Source organism: Dendrobates tinctorius, unplaced genomic scaffold (genome assembly GCF_039654945.1).
Source record: "Dendrobates tinctorius isolate UK_male_01 unplaced genomic scaffold, ASM3965494v1 ptg000134l, whole genome shotgun sequence".
In the NCBI taxonomy this organism is placed as follows: domain Eukaryota; kingdom Metazoa; phylum Chordata; class Amphibia; order Anura; family Dendrobatidae; genus Dendrobates; species Dendrobates tinctorius.
In genome coordinates, this window is record NW_027361802.1 from 5,565,008 (window position 1) to 5,587,328 (window position 22,321).

Consider the following 22,321-nt stretch of genomic DNA (forward strand, 5'->3'; position numbering starts at 1 on the left):
TAAACCAACATTCTAAAAAGTTATCTTTGCTTAACAGGCAGAATTGTAAGACTAATGTACTTTTGAGCTTTATAAAGTGCTGAAATCCAACATTAACCCCTTTCCGACATCGGAAGTAATAGTATGCCGATGTCTGACACCCTCCCTTTGATGTGGGCTCCGATGCGGAGCCTACATCTTTTCCGGCTGTACAGCTGAAATGTGCCTCTACAATTGTTAACTAGTTAAATGCCACTCAAACTGACAGCAGCATTTAACACGCGCTTCCGGCAAGCTTAATGGAAATCCTGCCCATTGGTGACCCCCGGACACATTATCGTGGGTCACTGATGGGTTGGGCATGACAAACAAAGGTCTCCAGCAGATCTCTATAGTTGTCACTGCCGGACTGCTATGTGCACCACCCGTTGGTCGGCACTCATAGCAAGTCAGCAACTCTGCTACATACAAGCAGCTTGGGTTACGACAGCGTTTAGTCTCCAATGGAGACTATTGAATCATGCCAAAAGTAGCTATATACACGTTTTTAAAAATATTAAAAAATAGAGTTCAAATCACCCCCCATTCACCCTATTCAAAAAAAAAAAAAAATCACATTTTAGTATTGCCGTGTTCAGAATCGCCCAATATAAAAAAAAAAAATGAACCTGATCGCTAAATGGTGTAACGAAGAAAAAAAAAAGTCAAAAAGCTGGAATGACCTGGAGAATCAATGGCAGGTCAGTTTTAGCATTTAGTGAACATGGTGAAAAGAGAAAAACAAAGAACAGTTGTGGAATTGCGCTTTTTTTGCAATTTCACCGCACTTGGAATTTTTTTCCCCATTTTCAAGAACACGATAAGTTAAACCCAATGGCGTTGTTCAAAAGTACAGCTTGTCTCGCAAAAAACACATGGCCATTTTGACCGAAAAATTAAGAAGTTATAGCTCTGGGTTGAAGGGGAGCAAAAAAACAAACGCAAGAATGAAAATACCTCCGGTCTTGGTGTTAAATGGGTATTGACATGTTACTCTATAGGACTGTGCACATGTCCGATTTTCTGATGCCCGAATTGGGTCTGATTTTCAGATTGCACTCGACCACGTAAGTCGAGTTAATTAGAAAAAAAAATTGGGCTGTGGTCTGATGACATCTGAGTGCAGTGTGATTTTCACAAACTGACAGAATGGAGAAGATGGACAAATTTTATTACCAGATTCTCCTAATCCAAGAAAATTGTATCACACTGATCCAACTCTGATCCATTTGTTATTTGCATAACTGGCTCAATCCTCTTGGATGAGAGAATATACACTGGTGTGCACCTAGACTAAAGTAAGGTAATTGGCACGGCTTCTCCTACAAGTTTTGTATGCCATAAATAAATATCACATTACAGAATACCACTTTAATATACATAGAAAAACATTAAGGAAAAGTTATAAATGACGTATCCACAGAATAAGTAATCAAAAGCAAATAGGTGATGGTCTAACACCAATCACCTGGGGTTTTTTACACCAGTCCCTATAAACACTTTGAAAGCTGCAAAGTGAAGTACCTCTCGAAGTGTAGTGGACGCTGCAGTACAGCATGTATTCAAATGAACAGGATATGTACTGCAGTAACCAGCGACAGTCTACACTTGGATGGAAATGTACTCAGCAGCTCCGTTCAGTGTTTACTTCTGTCCCAAGCACTCATTAAAGGGACTTCATCAGCACAGAATAACTGTTCAATCCAAGTGCAGGCGCTCTGTGAGTCACAGTGGGGCCATTTATACACCTTCCCACTTGTTTGGTTTCCCTCCATATCTGCACTTCTCTGGCCCCATGAAGCGCTGTCAATCAAAGAAGAGGGGGAAGAGATTGAGGGAAGGTGTATTTAAATGATTGGTCCCTCAGTGAAGAATTGAGAGGCGGGACTTGGTTTTCACAGTCATTCTGTGCCTAAAGTCCCATTAATTTTACAATGATTATAAAACGTGTCTGCACACATTGCACAAGATCACAAGCAATTTCCTTGTTTCAATACACCACTTCTGAAATGTTCTTCAGTAATGGAGGTGTATTATAATATAATTTGACAGAAAAATATTCACAACAGTAATGGAGAGAAGCAGTTAGAGAGGCTACATCTTTTATTGCAGTTTATTCTACTAAATAACTTAACCACTAGTCATGTGATGAGAAAAGGTATTCTGATAATGTCTTACCAGAGCATTTGGGAGTGCTTATATATTATGTTTGAGTCCTACATGATTTACGGCTGTTACTCGGCCTCAAGACAGGCAGGGATTACTTGTTGTTAGGGAATCCCCACATGTTCAGGCTGTCTAAAGGTACTGTCACACTTAGCGATGCACCAGTGATCCCGACCAGCGATATGACGTGGTCAGGATCGCTGGTGCATCGCTAAGTGGTCGCTAGTGAGCTGCCACACAGGGAGATCTCACCAGCGACATAGCAGGGGTCAGCGGTCGTTACTTACCTGTCAGACGAGGCGATACTGACGTCCTCCACCCTCGTCCACGCATCGCTCGTCGGCGCCACAGGAAGACCAGCAGGAAGCGCCCGACGAGAAAAGGTCCAGGACGTTCTCGCACGATCAACGATAATCAGCGGGGAGCCGGTCGGAGGTAAGTATCAGACAGATATCGCTAGCAATATCGCTTAGTGTGACAGGCCCTTAACAGCTGCAAATCATGTAACCACAGGGACTTGAACATAATATATGAGAACTCCCAGGTGCTCTGATAACACCCAGCATGCTCTGAAGAGTGAATGTGATCAGATAACATCTCATTACTATTCACCACATATAGCTAAATTAGGCCAGGTTCACATTAGCGCTCGAGTCCGCAGCGTGGTGCTGGGGACTTCATTCCTTAAGCTCCACCTACTTCCACATGCATCCTGCGTAACAGTCTTTAACATTGTGTACACAGGGACATGCATTGTATGCAGATGCGTCCGCGTGCATTGTTTTCAAGTGCCCTCTGAACGCAACATGTCGCATTTTCTTGCATTCAGCGGGCATTTCAAAACGTCGCACGCGGACGCATCCGCATACAACACATGTCCCTGCGTACACAATGTTAAAGATCGGTACGCAGGATGCATGCGGAAGTAGCAGGAGCTTAAGGAAAGAAGTCCGCAGCACCATACTGCGGACTCAAACGCTAATGTGAACCTAGCCTTAGACATTTATGGTACTTCCTGTAGGGTGCTTTCCTGGAGTGCTCTGAGCATGAGCAGTAGCCCAGTGGGGATCTGCATAAAACACACTAATAAAAGCAGAGCATATACCTACACCATTCTGGTCAGACAGCTAGGATAAGCAGTGAATGAATAGGTGGAACTTAAGCATAGTCACCACAATCTGCCACAAAACATCTGCATTCAAGGGACAGCATCAACATAGATGTTGGACTTGATTTAAAAAAGAAAAGAATTTATGACAGTCAACTTCTGATTGGGAATCCCAATATAACAAAAAGCTGAAGTTGGGAGTACCTGTTCGAGGTGGAAACTATATGGGAAAACGGCCGCTCTCTTGGCATATCTATTATACAGTGGGTATGGAAAGTACTCAGACCCCCTTTAAATTTTTCACTCAGTTTCATTGCAGCCATCTTGACAGAGAAAAACAATTGTAGAATTTTTTGCAAATTAAAAAATATAAACTGCCTTTGCTCAGACACTCATTTCAGTCACATGCTGTCCATTTCCTTCTGATCCTCATTGAGATGGTTCTACTCCTTCATTGGAGTCCAGTTGTGTTTAATTAAACTGATAGGACTTGATTTGTAAAGGTCACCTGTCTATATAAGACTTCACAGCTCACAGTGCATGTCAGGCCAAATGAGAATCATAAGGTCAAAGGACCTGGCCAAAGAGCTCAGAGACAGAATTATGGCAAGGCACAGATCTGGCCAAGGTTACAAAAGAATTTATGCAGTACTCAAGGTTTTTAAGAGCACAGTGGCTTCCATAATCCTTAAATGGATTAAGCTTGGGACCACCACAAGTCTTCCTAGACCTGGCCGTCCAGGCAAACTGACCAATCGTGGGAGAAGAGCCTTGGTGAGAGAGGTAAAGAAGAACCCCAAGATCACTGTGGCTGAGCTCCACAGATGCAGTAGGGAGATGGGAGAAAGTTCCACAAAGTCAACTATTACTGCAGCCCTCCACCAGTCAGGCTTTTATGGAAGAGTGGCCCGACAGAAGCCTCTCCTCAGTGCAAGACATATGAAAGCTTGTATAGAGTTTACTTTATATAAAAAAAAATTAAAAAAAAAAAAAAACACACATGAAGGATTCCCAGACTATGAGAAATAAGATTCTTTGGTCTGATAAGACCAAGATAGAACTATCACCGAAAAGTTATAAGAGGTATGTGTGGAGAAAACCAGGTAGCATCATGCTATGAGGTTCTTCAGCTTCGGGGGACAGGACCACTGGTTGCAATTCAATGAAACATGAATGCGGCCAAGTACAGAGATATCCTGGATGAAAACCTCTTCCAGAGTGCTCTGCATCGCAGACTTGGCGAAAGGTTCACCTTCCAACAAGACAATGACCCTAAGCACACAGCTAAAATAACAAAGGAGTGGCTTCGGAACAACTCTGACCATTCGTGACTGGTCCAGCCAGAGCCCTAACCTACACCCAATTGAGCATCTCTTGAGAGACCTGAAAATGGCTGTCTACCAACGCTCACCATCCAACCTGATGGAACTGGAGAGGATCTGCAAGGAAGAATGGCAGAGGATCCCCAAACTCAGGTGTGAAAAACTTGCTGCATCATTCTCAAGACAACTCATGGCTGTACTAGTTCAAAAGGGTGCTTCTACTCAATACTGAGCAAAGGGTCTGAATACTTATGACAATGTGATATTGCAGTTTTTCCTTTAATAAATTTGCAAAAATTTCTACATTTGTTTTTTGTCAGTCAAGATGGGGTGCAGAGTGTACATAAATGAGGAAAAAAATGAACTTGTTTGAAGTTACCAAATGGCTGCAATGAAAAAGTAAAAAAATGTAAAGGGGTATGAATACTTTCCGTACCCACTGTATACTACATAATTGTAATTTCTTTTTCGTACACTCTGCAGTGCAACTTTCCTATTAATCCCCTCGAAAAATAATTAGCAATAGGACAGTACAAAGTTCAGAAAAATAAAGTAGCTGGAGAATGGTTATCTTCATAAAGAGCTGTCAAACAGATGTGTCAGGGAAAGAACATACTTTGTGAACTATAATTTATTAATAGTAATGATGTCCAGTGCTGGACATCACTACTATTGTTGTATTCTGCTGTGGCTGCTTCACCTTCATCCTTGAGGAGTGTCTGCATACAAGATGGATCTAGACACATGATTTGGTGGTGAACTGACTATTTTTCTTATATTTATGTAATTTATCAGGTACAAGTAAACTAAGAACTAAACTAGATTGTAATTACATTCTGAAGACGTAGTGATGAAGCTGACAGAGCCTAATTTTGTACAAAACAAATGGTCCCGGATTTCCTTTAATTAACTGATTTATTTTCACCTTTGGCTTCACGTTTATACTTCAAAATCGCTTAGTGACAGATTACCTTTAAGTGTTTTTGACTTGGGCAGCCCAGCCCCTTTACAGATAGCTGACTAAAGCTAGGTGTCCCACCGTGGCAATACGTTTTCATGCAATGCTGATGTAAAAGAAGCAAAACATTACATGGCACCCATTTAAATCAATGTCCATCCAAGTATTGATTTTGCTAGATGTAAGGCCTGTTTCACACATCCGTTTTTCCCCATCAGTCAAAATCCACCGTTTTGCAAAAAAAAAAAAAAACAACGTTTTTTCCCCATTGACTTGTATTAACAGCGGATCTTGACGGATGATCATCTGTTCGATCCGTTGTTTTACGGATGCGCCAAGATTTTGCTGTCTGCTTAGCAACGGACAATGAAACGTTTTTTCCCCCGGCCGGATCCGCATTTTCTATTGCGCATGCCCGGGAGAAATGGCTGTGTCGGAAATTTAACCCTAAACTCAGTTCTGGCGTCTGAAAATCTCTCTCTCGGACCAGGTGACTCAGGAGGTCCCTTCCAACTCCAACATTCTATGATTCTATGACCCAGCACATGCAAATGGATCGCCTAGGGCAAATTCCTTTCATTAGCTATAGTGCCATAATACAGCAAACAATTGGTTAACCTGAAAAACTCTGTAAATGGGTTGTCCACCACTAGTGAAAATTAAAAAAAAATACATATATTTGAGGGGACAAAAATGCAATTGTGTTTCATTACAAATTTGAAACTATTTTGCTTTTATATGAGTCCCTGCAAATTCAAATTGTGGTCATAAATAGGCTGAGAAAGTCAGGTAAGGTAGGTTCAAAAGATTTCAGTCTTTGTCCAGTCACTGTAAAAAAGGACAGTATATTGACAAATGATATTCAGTGTGGTAATGCAGATGAGTAATTTTCCCGACCAAATCTGCATGCATTTATAAAAAAATAAAAATGCAGCATTCACTAGTTCCTTTTTTGTGTCAAATGATTTGCCCATTCAAGTGCTTTGGTTGAAAAAAAAAAATAAATAAATAAATCAAATGCCATATGGAGCCACAATATAGAATCTTTTTTAATGGCTGCTTTGCAATTCTTTTATATAAGAAACTTGTATTTCAGGGGAAAAAAAGTCACCAAAAAATAGATCTCTCCTTTAATTTACACTTTAATCTTATTCCTAAACAATTCCTAAAAAGGTACAGTTATTGTACAGTAAGGCCTCTTTCACACATCAGTTTTTTGCCTTCAGGCGCGATCCGGCTTTTTTTTGTAAAACCGGATCCGGCAAAATGCAATGCCGGATCCAGTTTTTCCCCATTGACTTGCATTAGCGCCGGATCGTGCCGGATGGCATTGCGTTTCATCCGTTTTTTGCCGGATCCGGCAACTTGTCTCATGCCGGCGTTTGGAAAAAACGGCTACTGTAACGCTTTTTGTCTCCGGCGAAAAAGCCGGAAGCGCCGGATCCGGCGCTTCCAGCTTTTTGCTACAATGAAAGTCTATGGGCGCCGGAATGTGCCGGATCCAGAAAAAGACGATTCCAGCCACTGGATCCGGTTTTTTTAAGTCTGCGCATGCTCAGATCCAATTGGCCAGCCCCCAGGAACAGATATAACCTGCTAGACGGATCCAGCAAAAAAACGGATCCGTTTCTACAGTTCTCCAAAATTTATGCCGGATCCGTTTTTTCTAAAAATAGCCGGATCCTGCCTGACGGCAAAAAACTGATGTGTGAAAGTAGCCTAATGCTTTTTAGTTTCACTACAAGCAAACCACAAGAGATACCATGTGCATTTCATTTCTCCAGAAAGCTCCAGTATATACACTACTCATAAAAAGTTAGGAATATTTGGCTTTCAGGCAAAATTTCTGGAGAAACTTAAAACATTCACGCTACAGTGATATTTTATCATGAAAGTAGGCCATTTAAGTAGAAGAATGCAAAGGTAAGTTACTCATCACAATTTATTGAAATAAAAGCCAATGAATGTGGGTATACCCTTACAAAAAATGTCAGTGTCTCAATAACTTCTCATGCAGCTTTGAGCATCAATTACAGCTTGACAACGATGTTTCATGCTTTTCACAAGTTTGAGTTATTGTCTGTTGAGGCATAACATCAATGAGGTTCTGAGGTACAGCGTTACGAGCCTTTACAGAGCAACTCAGCTGATCTCATAGGTTTTGTATGTGATTCAGGTCTGGAGAAAGCACAGGCCACTATTTGAGATACTCTTGTCTCCTGCAGCCGTTCCCTAATGATCCGACCTCAATGAGCTACAGCGTTGTCGTCCTTGAAGATTAAATTAGGCTTGTGTTTGTGCAGAGGAAAATCATTGGATTAATAATGTTACTCAAGTAATAGGGCCTTGTCACTGTACCATTTATAAAGTGTAGGGCAGTTCTGTATTGACTAGACACCTTTTAACAATAACACCACAACCACAGGCTCATCTGGTGATTAAGGAAAGCAATAAGCATCAACCACTGTAAAGGCACTAACATTTGGCAGTCATCATTTCTGTTCAGCGTGATTTGACTTTCATAAGTGAACAGCACTGAGGCCCACTGATCCCTCATCCAGAGTAGATGCAAGATGATTATGTCTGTGCCTGGTGGTGTGGTCAGGTACCCACTGCAGGTCGTCTAGCACGCAGACCACGCTGATTTAAATAGATTCCAATGGTCTGATGTGACACTTGGATGCCTCGCACCTCCCTTAAATGTGCCAGGAGTTGTATGGCATTTATCATCCGGTTCCAAAGGGCATTGTTCACAATAAAGCAGTCAGTGTGACATGTGGCCAAAGGACATCCACTTCTGTCTTTCGGTGATTCTTCTCTGTTGCAACCTGCTGATGACACTGACACTCTAAGCTCATTGGCCACTTCCATCTGAGAACACCTTGCTTGAAGCCTCGAAATGGGGAGGTAGTGTTGATCAATTGTTAGGTGTTGTCTTGGGCTCATGAAGTCAAAATGTGAACAGCATGATGAGGAAGACTATACATACCAATTCTAATTGAACCCAAAAATGTATTGGGCGATTCATAGATCAAACACCTGATGTGAATTTTGCGGTTAAGCTCCTTGCCACAGAACAGCAAGTTGTGCAAAAAGTACTGAAACACTGAACAGTTGGACATGTGTATTCAAAAGTATAGAGATGGTCACATTAAGTTCATCTGAAAAGGTTAGAGTGCATTTTAGATTTGTCCTCAAATTTCACCCGAAAGTTAAATACCCTTAAAGGGGTTGTCCGGGCTTTTCACATAATCTCAGTACATATCTGGGCTGCAGAATTATGACAATAAGTAATTTACTTTGTCACTAGTTTGCACGGTTTTCTATATATTCTGAACATAACGTCCAAGGTGGGGTGTGTTATGGCATTGAAATGAGAACTAGTCGTAACCTCCTACTCTACTCCAAACATGCCCTCTATAGCAACAACCCCACCCTCCATAGCTACAGGCCCTCCCCGTCCACATGAAGCCCTCATCACACAGTAACAAATCCTCCCCCTCTAGCAGCCTCACTGCAGAGAGCAGCTGCTCCTCCCCCAGACACAAGCTGAACAGTGATCTATGGAAAGTGAAACTAGTGAGGAGGGAAAATCGTCCTGTATTCTGGGCCACTCCATGATTACAATACATAACTCATTATCAGTAATGCCTTCCCTCACTGTCCCAGGCTGCTGAATGGTTTCGTGCACCGGTTATGTATTTCTGCTAGAAACATTATAAAGTGATAGGATATAGGTACACACCTTACACAGCCTGGAGGTATGCCAGGGTCAGAAAGGAATAGTGAAAAGCTAGGAAGTAATGAAGGAAGGGCTCCTCAACAACACAAACAAGCCGTTTATTTATAGTATCAGAATCCTTAGTATCATATATCTCCATACATACACCCCCCAACACTTCACACTGTTACAGCTGCTGATTGGACAGGCTGCTCCCATCAGTATTTTGTCATTAGAGACACAGTGCTCACACATACACTGCACCAAATCTGCTGCTGCGTGAAGACATAAGTGACACAGAGCTGTCTCATTCACACAGCAGAGGCTGTGTCACACAACAGATTATATCAGTGACTGCCATCCCTTGTGCAGATTAGAAGCTGCAGACCCCCATCACTGGCCATCACACAGTCTGTTCTCACTGCTGCCAGCAGCCTGGGACAGTGAGGGAAGGAATTACTGATAATGAGTTATGTACTGTAATCATGGAGTGGCCAAGAATACAGGACGATTTTCCCTCCTCCTCCTCACTAGTTTCACTTTCCATAGATCACTGTTCAGTGTGTGTCTGGGGGAGGAGCAGCTGGGTGATCTGCTCTCTGCAGTGAGGCTGCTAGAGGGGGAGGATTTGTTACTGTGTGATGAGGGCTTCTTCATGTGGACGGGGAGGGCCTGTTGCTATGGAGGGTGGGGTTGTTGCTAGAGGGCAGGTTTGGAGAAGAGTAGGTGGTTACGACTAGTTCTCATTTCAATGCTATAAAACACCCCCCTTGGATGTTCTGTTCAGAATATCTAGAAAACCGTGCAAACTAGTGACAGAAAGTAAATTACTTATTGTCATAATTCTGCAGCCCAGATATGTACTGAGATTATGTGAAAAGCCCAGACAACCCCTTTAACTTTGTGTGCTTGTATATTTAGGTTAAATAAATTGGCTGATTGTGAAACTTAAAAATTTGGATTTTATGACTTTCAGCATCTAGTCTTAAGTAAAACTGAAAGAAACTTGTCAGTATTCTGTAAATGAATAGTATTTTCTAAAGTGTAATTTTTTAGCCAATAGCATATATTATTTTGGGTTTTTTTTTAGGTGGCAAAATAGATCAAGCCAACATTCAAGTGAACAGCTGCACTAGGTCGGGTGAGCTGGAATAATAGCACTGCTCAGCTATTGGACCATCTGCTCGGCATGAAATTATGCTCGGGTTGAAGTTTTGCAACGTAATGAATATTGTGCTGATACGATCAACAAAACTGTTCTCACTACAAAACGTCTTTAAAGTGACCAAATTATTTTATCTTTGATAACTGTACACACATTTAAGGAAAATGGTCTTTGAGACCATACCAAAACATATTTAATATTAAACATTAGGACCTTCTGCATAGCCATTCAAAGCTAAGTCAGATCAACAACATATTGCTTACTAATGGTGAAGTAGAAACTACAAGAAATGAAAATTACATGCAGACATTTTGAGCTGCTAATGAATTTAACAATAATTTTATGGTTTTGGTATGGCCTTATGTGACTACTAAAAGCCTACAGAAATTTAAGAAAAATCCCACAGACCCCAGTCCAAGGCTCTGCTGCCCACGAACCACTTCTAAGCAGAGAAGCCACATCACACAGTCTGACTGCCATGTTAGTTTGGAGTTGCCGTCTGCAATATGGACACAAAAAGTACTGCATGTTAGATAAGCAAGAAAACTCAAATATGACATTACAAACATCCTATACTAGAATTTTTCAGTAACACTGCTTTACTGGTCAGAACTAGTTCACTTTCAGGCTATGTTCACATGTTGCGTTTTTGCTTTTTTCCTGCAGGCAAAACCTGAACTCTTGGCAGTAAGAAGCTGCTTACAAACAGCATGCTTTGCTGTGTTTTTCAGGATCCCAAAGTTCAGCTTTGCTTCCACCACAGAAGCATGAACACCGTTCACAAACCAATGCAAGACATGTGAAACTATAAAACCATTTTTGGAAAAAGGGCAATTTGATCAAATTATTTAGTGAAAAAGTTTTTTTTAAGTCTGAAAAAATAGTGACTATTCTGAACAAAAAACGTTCATATAAGTTCATGAAAAGATACATAATTACAAATGTTCTAGTGGGGGAGGTGAATTGATCAGGAAGAGTTTACCTAAAACACTGGCAGAACATTGAGTTTGTAGGACATTGTTTACTTTGACACTTTGGTGGGGCACAGGCATTGTTCACTTTCACACCTTCCTTGGCCAATGGTTACTTTACACACCACTAATTAAGCTGTACTAACCCCAAATGCCATAAACACCAAGACATTATGTTTTAAACTTGGGAAAAATCACAAAAACAAATGTGTTTCACATACTACTGTAGCTGCTCTTTTTCTTCATAAAAAAGCAGCAAAACTTGATACCTGCGTTTTTTGCACCTGTTTGCTATGGGTGGAAAAAAACGCTGAAAGTAGTGACATGCTGTAGTTTTCAAAAAGCAGTCACAAAATAAATCTAGTGTGTGCATGGTATTTCTGAAACCTCTCAGGTTTGGCAAATGCTGTAAAATACAGCTTAAAATTTGCATTTAAAAAGCAAAAACAGAACGTGGGAACACAGCTTATAGATGAAAATTTAGCACCAAAAATTGGATTGATCCAGCTTTAAGGATAAAAAAGCTTTACTTTGTGTTTTTTTCCTTTGGGGGGGGGGGGGGGTTCCAGAGGAAAGCTGGAAGAGGGGGGCCCTTTATTTCCCAGAAGGGATCCACCCACATTTTGGCACTAAATATATGGCCACACATTCAGCTGTAATAAAAACATAAATAAAGCCTAAGGCATCAAATATTGTAAAATTATTTTCATAAAGCTCTTAATGAAAAAAATAAAGAATGTCTCAAAGCATTAGTAAAATATAGTAGCTGGAATCAATCAATCATTTCAAGGCACACAAGTCGCCATAATTGCATTTCACTTTAGATTTTAATCTCAATAAAGACTAGAGACCCAGACAGACTTCTTGTTTTTAGTTCCAGTAATGTGACATCTTACAAATCTGTAGGAAAAATACACTTCAGTTTATACTGTAGTATTGCCTTATCACATAATCCAGAAAGGAATGCTCACATTTCAAGTAATAAGATACTGTTTACTCCCCTACAGAGCAGTCAATCTGAGTTCAGGTTATTTTTTTTTAATGGCTCATCCCAATGGCTAGCATTTTTCAATATTTCCATACACAAAACTATATGAATATTAGCTTTTCCTGGAGAAATTGTAGTTTTCTTAACAGCTTTTCCGCATGTCAAAGTAAATATAATTTAGCTGGTTTAAATCAAACATCGGTCCAATATTCTCAACGGCTAAATAAAGTATTGTGTATCATGAAATGCTGCACTTAACTGTAAGGCCAAAGGAATTATAGTTACACCCAGTGATATTTTAACATGCATACAATTCATCTTTTTTGTTTATGGTTGTGGCAGTGCTGCATACTTATTTTTACAATGTATTTTTTAATTAAAGTTTAATTTTTAAATGGGTGGAGAGGACCTATTACAATATACTGAACTTAAATTATTTAGCAATATACTAGAATGAGACCACATGGTACGGCTGCATTTATAAAACATCATGCAACCATTGGTTACTGCCAGCCACACAGTAAGGGGTATGTGCACACGTTGCAGATTCCATTGCGGATTTTTGACCTGACATGCGTTTTACCTGGGAATTCCCTGCGGGTTTTGCCTATGTTTTTACACCTGCGGATTCCTATAATGGAATAGGTGTAAAAACGCTGCGGATTCCACACAAAGAATTGCATGCTGCGGAAAATAAAACGCTGTGTTTCTGCACGGAATTTTCCGCATGTGCACAGCGAATTTGGTTTTCCATAGGTTTACATGGCACTGTACACCACGTGGAAAACTGCTGCAGATCCGCAGTATGTGCGCTTACCCCTAAGTCTCCTTCTCAGGCCGAACAGGCCCCATTTTCTATGGCGACAATGGTCTGACCCTCAGCTGCCCATGATACGCTTTAGCACTGCACAATCACGTCACCGGTCTCACCTATAGGGCCCAGTCTCAAACTCTGAAGAGTGCATGGTAGAGGAGAACAGTCATGGAACCACTGTCTGTGGGGCAAAAATCAGACTTTATTTATCCTGATGGAAAAAGGTACATTTTAGGATCTGAATAGGGAGTATTGTGAAGTTTTTTTTTTTGTTTTTTTGTTTTTTTTAGCCACAAGAGCCGTTAGTGTTTGGAATTAAAAAAAAAATCACAGCTTTGTACATCTACATCCAATGCCGATACTGTACACATTGTTCTTCACAATAGTGGTATAATTTCTTCAATATGACTTGCAGTTATGAAAAAAAATGGAAATTTGGCAAAAAAATTGTGAACATTTTGAAACTTTCAAAGTTTTATTTTTCGTGCCCTTAAAGGCAAGGTGCCATCCTTTTTTCAGCAATTGAAAAAATGTAAAGAATTAATGTTTACATTTTCTTAAAAAATATTATCATTTGCTTTTAATTTTGCAAAATATGAAAAATAATTTTAAAAAGTTTGGCATTTCCACTTGTTAACACTAGGTGGAGCAGCTACTGAAATCTGGCACAAAAACCTATGACATCTAGGAACACAGTGAGCAGCCATTTTGATGGGGCCTGCAAAGTTACTGACTGTCTTTGCATGTAAAGTCTGGATCAGAACAGGCCATCAATCAGCAGAAATGTTTCCTGGATTTCTGTGGAGCAGACAAGCAGACGGTCCATCCATGTGTATAAAACACAGCGCTCTATGTACAATCCCTGGCACCGAACAGGGTGCCCCCCCATAGACCAGCAGACTGCTCTCCTGAAATACTCTGTGCTGCTGTCGCCCTGCTCCTTCCAAAATACATCAGGCCCCTGACGCCTCGGTTTCACACATCGCCAGGACAGGATCTGAGGAGAGGAATGGGGTCTTCGGTCACCGAGGATGGCAGGCAGCAAGGATTCTGGGAGCAGGGTGACAGCAGCAGAGTATTTCAGGAGAGCAGTGTGCTGGTCTATGGGGGGCACAGAGGGAGATATATGGGGGAGAAGCAGGGTGACAGCAGCACAGTATTTCAGGAGAGCAGTGTGCTGATCTATGGGGGGGGTCACAGAGGGAGATATATGGGGGAGGAGCAGGGTGACAGCAGCACAGAGTATTTCAGGAGAGCAGTGTGCTGATCTATGGGGGTCACAGAGGGAGATATATGGTGGAGGAGCAGGGTGACAGCAGCACAGAGTATTTCAGGAGAGCAGTGTGCTGATCTATGGGGGTCAGAGGGAGATATATGGTGGAGGAGCAGGGTGACAGCAGCACAGAGTATTTCAGGAGAGCAGTGTGCTGGTCTATGGGGGGCACAGAGGGAGATATATGGGGGAGGAGCAGGGTGACAGCAGCACAGAGTATTTCAGGAGAGCAGTGTGCTGGTCTATGGGGGGCACAGAGGGAGATATATGGGGGAGGAGCAGGGTGACAGCAGCACAGAAATTCAAGAAACATTTCTGCTGATTGATAGCCTGTTCTGATCCAGACTTTGCAGGCAAAGACCCCATTCCCCTCCTCAGATTCTGTCCTGGCGATGTGTGAAAGCGAGGCGACAGGTGCAGTCCGGGGTGACGCTGGGAAGCAGGATGGGGGAAATGTAGCCATACAGTAACGATAAAAATGAGACCCCTCTCTTCAGCTGCCTCACCAGCGCTCCCCTGACTGCACCTATTACCACTGACCCGTGTGCAGGTACTCAGCCAGAACCACCCTAGAATGGGTCCCCTTTTAGCAGATAATACTGCCATAGTGTTCTCACATAATACCGCCATATACTTCACACATAATGCCGCCATATAGTTCATACCACCATGTAGATCACACATAAAACCAGCAGGGTGACAGCAGCACAGAGTATTTCAGGAGAGCAGTATCACACGGGATAGGATTAGATACACGGCTCAGCAGTCAGCATCACACAGGAGAGGATTAGATACACGGCTCAGCAGGCAGCATCACACAGGAGAGGATTAGATACACGGCTCAGCAGGCAGCATCACACAGGAGAGGATTAGATGCACGGCTCAGCAGTCAGTATCACACAGGAGAGGATTAGATGCACGGCTCAGCAGTCAGCATCACACAGGATAGGATTAGATACACGGCTCAGCAGTCAGCATCACACAGGAGAGGATTAGATACACGGCTCAGCAGTCAGCATCACACAGGAGGGGATTAGATACACGGCTCAGCAGTCAGTATCACACGATAGGATTAGGTACACGGCTCAGCAGACAGTATCACACGAGAGGATTAGATACTCGGCTCAGCAGGCAGTATCACACGAGAGGATTAGATACACAGCTCAGCAGTCAGTATCACACAGGAGAGGATTAGATACACAGCTCAGCAGTCAGTATCACACAGGAGAGGATTAGATACACGGCTCAGCAGGCAGTATCACACAGGATAGGATTAGATACACGGCTCAGCAGACAGTATCACACAGGAGAGGATTAGATACTCGGCTCAGCAGGCAGTATCACAGGAGACAGTATTACAGATATGCCCACACTGGTGAAACTTCCAGCCCCCCCCATACACTAGACTATGGGCTGTATATGTCACTGTCCTCCTCAGACAGCCATAAAAGCTGTCATAAAAAGGAAGGTGTCAGATTACCAGAGATCACTGGGGCTGTGAGTGAGGAGGCGGAGACAGAGCAGAAGAACACAGTAGAGCAGGAAGCACAGGGCCGAGCCTGGAGTAAGCAGGACAGAGGAGCATAGAGGAAAGTCACCCGCACTCACCACTCTCCATCCTCCGGCTCCACTGAGCACTTCTCTCCTCTGCTGACCACCTTCTCCATATCTACAGCCTCTCCTGACAACACAGGACCCGTTATGCCATAAGTGGTCCTGTGATAGAGGGTAAGTGGAGCTCAGCAGATAGCACTGGGCTACAGTAAAATGGCCCCCAGCCACACCTACAGCAGTGAATGGTGCATCCCACAGGGGCGTGCCCAGTTCACTGCTAATGAGGCTGCAATGTGGGGTCGGGAACCGACGCAGTCTCCTATGTCCAGGGACGGCCATATTTGCAGACTGTATGAGTCCTCCACAGATCTGCAAATCAAGATGGCAGCGCCCAGTGGCTACATTAAAACATTATTACAAACAAACCATAAATCCTGGTTAGTACAACATTTGCTGAAACATGTTTTGTTACTTACTATTTTTTTGCAAATTACATAAAATTGCGGCACCTTCCCTTTAAATCATAGTTATATCACAAATAGTTAATAAACATTGCCCACATGTCTACTTTACATAGAACAATTTTTGAATTTTTTTGTGAGGATAAGGTTAAAAGTTGACCAGCAATTTCTGATTTTTACAACAAAATTTACAAAGCCTTTTAAAGGAACCCCCTCACATTTGAAATGATTTTAAAGGGGTCTATATGAGAAAATATCCCAAAATTGACACCATTCTAAAAACTGCACCCCTCAAGGTATTCAAAACCACATTCAAGAAGTTAATCAGCTGCTTCATAGGAATTAGGCTAAGTGCACACGTAGCAGAAAATTTCTGCTGAAAAACCTGACTCCCTTCCCAGAAACCGCACGTTTTTTTCTGCGCGTTTTCTGTGCGGTTTTTGCGCATTTTTTTCTGCACGTTTTCAAAACGCATAGAACTAGCCAGAAACGCGGATAAATCCACAAAATTAATGCTGCGTTTTTTTTACCGCAATGCGTTTTTTTCGTGGTAAAAAACGCATCAATATGCACAAAAAGTGCAAAATGCATAGAAATGAATGGGAAGCTTATTTTTAGCGGTTTTATTGGAAAAACGCTAAAAATACCGCTAAAAAACCACTGTGTTTAAACACAGCCTTACTGTAATGTGAAAGGAAGGAAAAAATTAACATTAACTAGGTCACAAAAAATTTTACTTTAGACTCAATTTCTTTTATTTTTTTTTTATTTTTTTTTTGTTTACATTTTTGCAAGGGTAGCAGGAAAAAAATGGACCCCAAAATTTGTTGTGCTATTTCTCCTGAGTACGCAGATAGCCCATATATGGTAGAAAACTACTTTTGAGGAACAGTGCAAAGCTCAGAAGGGAATCAGCGCCACATTGGCATTCACATTTTGATGGACTAATTTGAGAGTGCCACGTCACATTGACAGAGCCTCTGAAGTGCCAGACCAGCAGAACCCCCCCATAAGAGACCCCATTTTACAAACTACAACTCTCATTGAATTCACCTAGGGGTGCAGTGATCACATTGACACCACAGATGGGTCACAGAATTTTATACCAATAGGGAAACAAAATAAATTACATTTATACCATCAAAATTTTGTTTTAGCCCCAGATTTTACACTTTCACCCTGGGAAAGGGATAAAAATGGCACTAAAATTTGTCCCACAGTTTCTGCTGAACATAGAAATACTCCTTATGTGGCTGTACTGCTTAGCCATATGGAGACACAGGAGGGACAGAGTGCTATTTGCAAATATGGCTGCCAATCACTAATGGCTTATCAGGAGTCATGTAGGTCTTGATGCCAACATTGTGACATTACTAAAGGTTGATGCTGGTATCGGCAGCATGGCAGGTAAACACTGCAACCAGTGACTGGGTCACTGCATCTGAACTCACAAGAAGGTGTAAGTATTGTTTTGCTTTTTTAACATTTAGACCTCTTTCACAATTCAGTTTTTTGCCATCAATCTGTAGATTTTTGAAAAACGGATCCAGCGTTTTTTCATGCTGGAGCCATTTTTTTCTCATAGATTTGTATTAGTGACGGATTGTGACGAATGGCCACACGTTTCATCCGTCAGAATCTCAGAAGAACGTTTTTGTGTACGTCGAAAAGTCGGACAGCGACGGATCTTGCGCCATCCGTCGTTGGCTATAATGGAAGCCTATGGGCGCAGGATCCGTCGCTGTCCGTCAAAAGATGGAATCCGGAGGAATATCTCGCTAGAATTCTGTTCCTTTAATTTCTACTGCAAGGCTGCTAGGACAGATCCATCATAAAAATGGATCCAGTGCATTAGTTTTTTGCAATATGCACAGGAATAGTCTTTTGCACACTTCAACGGATTGTGACTGATTGCAAAAGACTGAAGTGTGAAAGAGGACTAAGATTTTTCCAAGATGAATAACTCTACAAAGTAAAATAGAAGTTTGAAGTGCTGCTAGGTGAGATGGAGTTATTAGATTTCCTGCCGCCCCTCATGGACTACTGGCGAGGCTGTTGGACAAGGGGCCCGCTAATAGATTAGCTCATTTCTAGTACCTTTGTCTTTAGGATTACGTTTTATTATTTTATTTTAAACTCTTAGGCTATGTGCCCACGTTGCAGAAATGCTGCGGAAATGTCTGCAGCATTACCGCAACTCCCTGCCGCGGGTAAAACGCATGCGGAATGCGCATGCGTTTTCCCGCAAAACAGGCATTTTGCAAGCATTATTTGCTTGCAGAATGCTTGCGTTTTATAAGTGATTTGAAGCATCGCTTGGAAAACTGACTGACATGTTGGTCACAATTGTCAAGCATAGTGCTTGACAAGTGTGACCAACTTTTGACTATTGATGCTGCCTATGCAGCATCAATAGTAAATGATAGGATGTTAAAAATTAAAAAAAATAAATAAATCGGAATATACTCATCTTCTGATGGCCCCCGGGGCGCTCCGGCCTCTCAATCACGCAGTCGGCATCTTCCGTTCCCAGGGATGCCTTGCGACAATGATCTCTGATGACAATGACATAGCATCTCGCAAGACCGCTACATTAGAGGTCATTCGCGCAATGCATCCCTGGGAACAGAAAATGCTGGAGGCGTGGCTGAGAGGCGGGAAGGCTCAAGGGGGCCGTCAGATGGCAAGTACTTGCCGATTTTTTATTTTTATTCTATTTTTTACAGGAATATAGTAGCCAGGGCATAGAGGAAAGACTCCTCTCCTCCAGATCCTGGGTACCATCCAAACATGAAGCACTCAGTTTACGCATATGGGGAAAACCACATGCGTTAAGTGAGCACTTCAATGCAATCCTATGGCGGTTCCGCAGTAAGAATGGGAATGCAGCGGATTTTACCACTGTGATTCCGCAGTGGTAAAAGCCACAGCATGGGCACAGCAACTGCGGGATCCCAAAGGATTGCATGGGGATGCGTCTTTGAAACGCATAAAAACGCAACGTGGGCACACAGCCTTATTGAACCGTTCCAGGAGCCAATACTATTTTTTTCAGAGATCATTTGAGGGTTTTTTTGTGTTTTCAAGAGCAGTATTTTATACAGAAAATCTTTAAACAAAACTGCAATACTGCAACTTTAAGTTTTAGAAACAGTAAAGAGGGACGCAATAGCGCAGTTACCAAATTAACAAATTAGTTTACTGTAAGGTAAAATTTGCACCTTTTCACGTTGTGAGTATGCACAACACATAAGTATGATAGGAGAGCTGCAGATGGCACCGGACCCACAAAGGATCTTCAAGAAATTCTGGATAGGATATTTAAGATGCCGACAATTACACGCTCCTCCAAAATCAGCCAAGGGAATCACAGAGTTCAGAAGTGTTGCATACTTTATTCAGGGCTATAAAACGATGCATTTTGTGGACGTTCTGTCTTTCTCAGGTACATAACCATTACATGATGTATCATTAAGTCAAACATTTTACCTGGATGGTGTGCCATCTACAATCTTGTTCCTGCATCCAGTGCTTTGCTTCACCAGCAGGACCAGAACCTTTAAAATCTATTGCTGCTGCCTCTAAGAATTTGGATCCCAGCACTGAGACTCCGAACCCTCTTCTGTGTCTGATCCTTTAGTTCCCTGCCTCTTATTTTACATACTGAATATAATATGGTTTGAAAAAAACCAAAATTACATTCATCAGGCAGGCACCTGCGCTGTAGCAGGATACAGTGGCCAATATGCATATCTGTTTTATTTAGACAGTTTCATTTAAAAAAAAAAAAAACCTATCTTAATCAAAATGGCGTATTCCAAAGGATGCTATAGTGCAGGAGCCGCAGTCATATTGCTAGAGAAAAAAAAAAAAAGGCTCCAATGGCACCTGCATCATTCAGATAGATGCTACTGCGCAGGCACCATCTTGATGGCTCCTGAATTTTTTTTTCTGTAGCAAAATGATGTCGGCGGCAGCATCTGCACCTATCGGAATTTTGATTGTTTGGTTTTTTTTTTTTATTTAAAGGGAACCTGTCACCCCCCTAGGGCCTATGAAAGTAAAAGAGCCACCTTCGGTAGCACTAAGGCTGCTTTATGTGAAGGTGGCTCTTCTGTTTATTATCCCTAAGAACGCTGAAATAATAACCTTTATAAATTGCCCGCCATACCTCTATTGTGTCCTGGAAGTATGTTTTCTTCCCCTGTCTCAACCGCCTTGCAGCCGTACATCATCCCCCTCTTGCCTCCGTGCGCCGCCTCCTCTGTTCCTCCTTATGTGACCGGCGTCTGCGCTCTGCAAACATTTCTCAGGCATGCGCCTTGCACGCTGCCCGGGTACCTACATCAGGTGATGTAAGGATCTCAACGCCTGCATGTACAGGAGGCCCCAGATCCCGCCCCGCAGTGTGTTATGATGTATTCACACTGTGGGGCTGGGAACCTGGCGCCTGCACAGTAATTATCTCTGCGCCAGTCCCCATCCCCCGCTTTCTGACGTATTACGATGGAGTAAAGAGGCAGAGGGAGATTGGGACAGGCGTAGAGATCCTCATTGCGCAGGCGCCAGATTCCCAGTCCCGCAGTGCGAATACATCATAACACACTGCAGGGCGGGATCTGGGGCCTCCGCTACACGCAGGCACGATTATCCTTACATCACCTGATGTAAGTTCCCGGGCAGCACGCACAGCGTGTTCTGCCCTCTTAATATGGCAAAGAATGTTTTACTATTGCTGGGTTAATTATAGCACAATCTAGTGGTGGCAGAATTTATAGCAGTGTCTTCAATAGCATTATAAAGCCTGTGACTTTAACAGAAGCAATGCACTATGGGATTAAAGCAGTGCTTGTGGGAAGGAAGCAATGTATTCTGGGATGAAGGGCCATTTTGCTTCTGTGGATCTCATAGGATGCACATGTTATTTTGTCCTCCTGTGTAACCTTTGTTTTTCCTGCAACTTCTCTACTTGAGTCACTACCCGGCTTAAAACATATCTGGTAAGCTTAATCTTTCTTGCAATGCAGTGATTCAGACAGGTGTTATTTACTGTCTAGCAGCGAAGAGATGTCATTAACCCTTTAGTTGCCAGTTCTCAGTAAATGTAATCATAAACTAATGTATTCCTATGTAATGTTTGCATCACAATGTACACTTCCTGTGATTGTGCTAGCTGTGATCATCTGCCCAATACTTATGCATGTTATTTGTATTCCTTGTAGTTTTACCGCGCATGTTCTATACTCTTCACAAACAAACAAGTTAGACTACAGAGAACAGTCTGCTTATTTTGGAAGACAGAGCTATGGTTTATACTGTATGTTGGATTGCACATCGTGTCAGCGTTCCTGAAGGCAGAATACAGCGCATGCACGAGAAATGTTTGCAGAGAGCAGGCGCCGGTCACTTAACGAGGAACAGAGAAACGGCGCATGGAGGCAAGAGGGGGATGGACGGATGCGAGGCAGTTGAGACAGGGGGAGAAAACATACCTCCATGACGCAATAGAGGTATGGCGGGCAATTTATAAAAGTCTATATTTCAGCGTTCCTAGGGATAATAAACAAAAGAACCAGCTTCACAGAATGCAACCTTAGTGCTGCTGAAGGTGACTTACTTCAATAGGACCTGGGGGGGTGACAGGTTCTAGGTTCATTTTTATCCAAGGCTAGGTTCACAGCGTTTGAGTCCGCAGCGCATCATGTTTACGCAGCGTTTTTTATGCGCATCATCTTACGCATGATGGGAAAAACTGCTGCGTGTGCATGCGTTTCCGTTGTTTATGCGCATACGTTAGATATG

General features: G+C 42.3%; 1 protein-coding gene across 11 annotated transcripts in view; it reads right to left on the reverse strand.

Moving 5' to 3' along the window:
- Window positions 1-22,321, reverse strand: part of ELAVL2 (ELAV like RNA binding protein 2) — a 425,680-nt gene that overhangs the window by 178,175 nt on the left and 225,184 nt on the right. For 10 of the 11 annotated variants that reach the window (XM_073543696.1, XM_073543693.1, XM_073543695.1 and 7 more), the window contains exon 2: window positions 10,867-10,957. The exons of the other annotated variant lie outside the window; for it this stretch is intronic. In XM_073543696.1, the coding sequence (XP_073399797.1) occupies window positions 10,867-10,938 (72 nt within the window). In that variant the 5' untranslated portion in view covers window positions 10,939-10,957. The remainder of the gene's footprint in view (window positions 1-10,866; window positions 10,958-22,321) is intronic. 11 annotated transcript variants of the gene reach the window in all.